The sequence below is a fragment of the Lepidochelys kempii genome, chromosome 24, assembly GCF_965140285.1.
Source record: "Lepidochelys kempii isolate rLepKem1 chromosome 24, rLepKem1.hap1, whole genome shotgun sequence".
NCBI classification, from domain to species: domain Eukaryota; kingdom Metazoa; phylum Chordata; order Testudines; family Cheloniidae; genus Lepidochelys; species Lepidochelys kempii.
The window spans coordinates 6,727,390-6,732,598 of record NC_136403.1 but is presented as its reverse complement, the minus strand read 5'-3'; the positions used below and the strand labels follow the sequence as shown (position 1 = coordinate 6,732,598).

Below are 5,209 nucleotides of genomic sequence, written 5' to 3'. Positions count from 1 at the left end.
CATAAGCTTTCGTGAGCTACAGCTCACTTCATCGGATGCATATCGTGGAAACTGCAGCAGGCTTTATATATACATAGAGAATATCAAAATCATGTCACTGATTTGTGGGATCCTGTCCAAATCTCTCCACATACCTGTGATACAGTTTCTCCATCTCTACGCAGGGATAATATTTCATCATCTCACAGGAACACTGTGAGGCTTAACTCATTAATAGCTGCAAAGCAGTTTGATTATCATGTGACAGGTTCTAAGTGCCAAATATTATTAGGGTGACCAGATAGCAAGTGTGAAAAATCGGGACACTTTTTTTTGTGGGGGTATAGTTGTGTATATGAGACAAAGCCCCTCATATTGGAACGGTCCCAATAATATCGGGATGTCAGGTCACCCTAAATATTATTCAGTAGTATGATTGGGAGGTTTAATTAATTTTGATAAGTGCTTCAATGTCTTTGCATGAGAGGTGATGTAGATGTGCAAAGGGATTGATTAGCATCCATGGGTGCAGAGTGATTATTGTTTGTGTTACAGCTATGCTACACTTGACAATATGGCAAAAATACTATATTAGAAAAAAAAATGTCAGCAACGTCTGTTTAGTCTAAAATACATCAATTTTCCTACAGTGTATTTGAATCCGAAGAAAATGCGTAAGTACAAAAATAAAGTTATCCCACCCCCCATTTTTAAAACAGTGGTCATTTTGCTTGGAGCAGATGATGTGTTATATTGAATATATTGCAACGGGTTAGTCTCTTACAAGTGATTATTGGATTCAGGTTTTTGTGTTCCTTTTTATAGTGACTACTTCACGGAAAGGGATATTGATCCAGCAGAGCCCAGCACAGATCTTTCTGGCCTCTGGAGAAACTGCACGGATAGACTGTAAGCTTTCAACAAGTCAGTATATATACTGGTACAAAGAGCTTCAGAATGGAAGTTTGCACAGGATTTACCAGAGTTATGAGTCTGCTTCAGCTCCACATGAAAAATACTCGAGTATAGTGAACATTCCAGCAAAAACGTTTACTCTGATTATAAGTAACGTACAAAGAAATGACTCTGGGGTGTATTACTGTGGCGTTGCTGTATACGTACATCCGAACTTTGGGAATGGGACCAGGCTAATTGTCACAGGTGAGTTTCCAGTGGGACAATTCCAGGGGTCTGCGGGGTTCTGAGCAGAGCTGTAACTAGGCATTTTAGCGCCTGGGGCAAGCCCTACTGGCTTTTGTCTTGCCTTGGTGGCTGGGCTGGCTGGGGTTGCTGCGGGGATGGCCCAGCCATTGGCTCCAGAGCCGATCCCTGAGAGCTGCCCCAGCCCTTTGCAAGGCAAGCCACAGCCAAGCGGGGTCAGGGCAGGTGGAGTCCAACTGAGTCATGTTTCTCCCAGCCCTTCTGCCTCCTACTGCGCCGGAGAATTTTCCAGCCAGGCTCCCGCAGGGATAAAAATGGCTGTTGGGTGCTGCGGTGACTCAGAACTGAGCTGAGCTTCCAAGCCCAGATCCCTGAGCACCAGCCTCTGCCGTGAGCCCAGACCATGAGCCACGCCTATAAGCCCCCTGCTGCTGCTGGCATCCTGCACCATCCAGTGCCAGGCTGAGGGGCTCGCTGTGCTGGGGATCCTCCAGCTTCCAGATCAGGCTGGGGGTGCTGCACCCGCTGCAGAGGCCGGGGACAGCTGACTGCATTCCCTGCTTGGGCAGCTCCAGCAGTGGGGACACCAGGGGGTCTGAGAGCTGGGAGACAGGAGCCTACAGGGGAGATACAGGAACAAGGAGAAGGGTGGCTCGGGGCAGGTGCAGGGGAGCAGGTGGGGACAGTGACTGAGGGACTGTGGGGGGAGTTGGGGTAGCCAAGAGCTGTGGTTGAAGGGGAGCCTGGGAGGCAGGTATGGAGAGACCTTGAAGGCCCCTGAAGGGCTTGGCAGAGCTTTGGGGCCCTCGTGGGGAGGGAGCTGAAGGGCCAGGAGGGATCTGATCTTTTCTTTCCACCCCATTTTTCCACCCTTGTAGCTTTGTGCCCTGAGCAGCTGCCCCGCTTGCCCCATCCTGGTTACGGCCCTGGTTCTGAGACAGAATCTTGCAGTTGTGATTATCTGACCACCCTCCGCCCCGTTTCAGTTTTAAGTCATCAGTATTTATGCTGAGAGGCAGAATGATCTAGGTAGTGGATACTGTATGAGACTGTGAATTAGGAAACCTGGACGGTAATCCTGAATCATTGCCCACCCATCACTCTGCTACTAAAATGGGGTCATGACTCTTACTCGCCTCGCAGAGTGCTTTGATATCTAACTACTGATGAGAAGTGCATCAGCGCCAGCTGTTATTACTGTCCTACCTTCTGATAGTCACGCTCACGGATTGTACCTCGTGGAAACCACCTGAGCCTGGGCCCTAATGCCTCTTCCTGCTGGCCTTAAAAAACTTTATTAATCCAGCTCTTTACCAGACATTCACTGAGCTTCATGAAAGGATTCCCACCGTGTGGTTTCACAGGGAAGCGTTTTTCCTCCAGAAGCTCAGCAGGAGTTGAACATAAGAATACAGTGTAGTAAAGAAGTGTCTACCCTCTGCAGGTATTCAGAATATTGAGACCATCAAGAACCTAGGGGAACTGATTGGAGTGGGACGAAGGAGTGTAATGGGATGAAATTAATAAGAGAAATCCCCTTCATGCAAGGGAAGTCCCACCATTTAAGACATGTAAGACTAGACTAGACAATGCACTAGATACTTAAACTATTCTCCACTGGCAGGGGTAGGAGCTGGGTAGGGACTAGCTGAGATACCGGTAACAGGTCTTTCCAATCTCTAGTTTGGGTGACTCAACTCTCTTTTAGATGCCTCTGAGCCGAGCCTTTCCATCCTGGTTCCCTCCAACCCAGATGATGCTGAGCTTCCCCCCGTCATTCCTCTGCTCTGCCTGCTCTCTGATTTCACTCCTCTCTGGAGTGCTGTTCTTTGGGACACTGGTGAGCAAGTGTCTGAAGGTCAGATGGATACTGGAGCCATAGACGGGAACGGGGTCTTTAGTGTTTGGAGCCTAATGACAATCCCTTCTGCGACGTGGAACCAGAAGACGAACTGCATTTGTACAGCCAAGGAGAGCAGCACAGGGAGAAGCATCAATGCTACAGTCTCCAAGGAAACAGGTCGAGTATCGTATCCTATCTAACCTGTTCTCTCTCCCAAGACATTTATATATGGTGTCTGGTGAAAATTTCACCTCAAGTCAGGACAAATATACAGATTTAAAGGGTTACTGCTGAGCTAAATAACTAAAATAGGGGGAGTGGGGACAGGTATAAAAACTACCTAGAGGGCTTGAATTGTGGGAGAGACAAGGTGGGTGAGGTAATATCTTTTATTGGACCAACTCTGTTGGTGAAAGAGACAAGTCTGAGCTACTCAGAGCTCTTCTTCAGGCCTGTGTAGCTCGAAAGCTTGTTTCTTTCACCAACGGAAGCGGATTCAATAAAAGATATGACCCCACCCACCTTGCCTCTCTAATATCCTGGGACCAACACAGCCACGGCATCAAATTCTGAAAGAACGTTCTGGTAGCTCCCCTGTCACCCGCTTTTCCTCGCTCTCTCTTAAAACCATTTTTTCTGTTTTATTCAATGAGCAGTGGTAAGAAGAGGGATCTGTGGCAAAACTGCCCCTAGATCTTTCTCCTAATGGGCCTCCTTGAAAGCCCATTGAAGTCAATGGAAAGATTTACATAGACTTAGGGTGACCAGACAGCAAATGTGAAAAATTGGGACAGGGGGTGGGGGGAAAAAGGAGCCTATATAAGAAAAAGACCCAAAAATCAGGACTGTCCTTATAAAATCTGGACATCTGGTCACCCTACATAGACGTCAGTCAGTCTTGGGTCAGGCGCTATCTAAGCACTTCTTCTACAAGTGTTTGAAGAGTGTTAATGCCAAGGAGACAGGAGAATGGTTTGGGGGGCTCTGAGATGGAATAACTAGGACAATGGGAGTGAACTGAGCAAAGGAAAAAGTAGGATGAATATCCAGGATTCCCGATAATGAGATCTATTGAGTTGTGGGAGTGTCTCTCAAGTGACAAGGATGAAGCCCTATTTAAAGTTGGACTAGATAGAGCACTAGTGATTGTACTGTAGGGACTAGCCAGGGAGGTGAATTACAGGAGACCCACAATCACAGGCCTTTGCTATCTCTAACATTTATGATTCTTCGATGCTCCCTAAAATGGTTTTCATTCTAATTCAGTTTAACTCACTCTAGTCATCAGTGGAACAGAGATTCTCAGACTGGATCAGTGATTCTTAGGCTGAAATAAATCACCTCTTGATAAAATAATTTACAGTGCAGGCAAGCAGAGTTAATAAATAAAAAGACTTAGCTTGCCTTGGGCTACCAATGGCCTGAATCCTGCACCAAGTGGTCAACTAGCCCCACTGGCGCCTCCTCCAGGTGGGGAGTGTGACAATGACCTGACCTGAGATGGAGGATTTTGGAGGAAAGGCCTCCCTTCGCTGTGCACGGCCTTCCATGAGAAGTAGATGACACGGACCCACTCTTTTGCGGGGGATTTTTTCCACTAACAAATCTTTGCTCTGCACCTAACGTTGTTCTTTCCTCTCTGCAGATGAGGCCCAGAAAGAAAACTGCAATGATGTGTTATATGTTGGGCTGTCTTGTATTTTCATCCTTGTCGTCATCCAGCTGCTGATCCTGCTCTTCAGAAAGTGTCCAACCAGAGGTAACTTGTTTATAACTCTATCTGCTAGGAAGCAACCATTCATCACATATCCCTATAACTGTCCTTTTGTTCTTCTCCAGCAGGGAGAGCTGTGCAAACAGGGAATCAAATACCTATGAGGCACATTCCACAGGTAAAGTGCTTTTTTAGCCACTGGCACGTCGGAAAGATACAGTATATGAGTCGGATGTTAACTCAGCGTCCTGGCCAAATTCTGACATTGGTGGCTACATTCCGACTACCTGATTTCCTCTGACGTTCACATGAAGAAGCTGTCCTTTCATTTCCCTCCTAATGTAGACAGCAACTGCTTTTTAGGGTTGCCAGTGCAGAATTGCTATTTTATTACCATATTCCCGCCTGCCCAAGTGGAGGATGAAGCAGTGGTTTTTATGCTTCTTTATGAGTTTTACATGGACCAAAAAAGAAAAAAGTCTGAACAATTGGTCACATTCATCCAAATGTTG

The 5,209-nt window shown here is 46.7% G+C and overlaps 1 protein-coding gene across 1 annotated transcript; it reads left to right on the top strand.

The window, feature by feature from the left end:
* The first annotated feature begins 649 nt into the window (after window positions 1-649).
* LOC140902901 (immunoglobulin kappa light chain) lies at window positions 650-3,183 on the top strand. The gene is made up of 3 exons (XM_073323492.2): window positions 650-653; window positions 805-1,140; window positions 2,849-3,183. Exons 1-3 carry the CDS (start codon window positions 650-652, stop codon window positions 3,181-3,183), a joined length of 675 nt encoding a protein of 224 aa, XP_073179593.2.
* Window positions 3,184-5,209: the final 2,026 nt, after the last annotated feature.

Coding starts and splice junctions, on each gene's coding strand:
- LOC140902901 (XM_073323492.2), top strand. Junction 1,141..2,848: donor GACCAGGCTAATTGTCACAG/GTGAGTTTCCAG, acceptor ACTCTCTTTTAG/ATGCCTCTGAGCCGAGCCTT.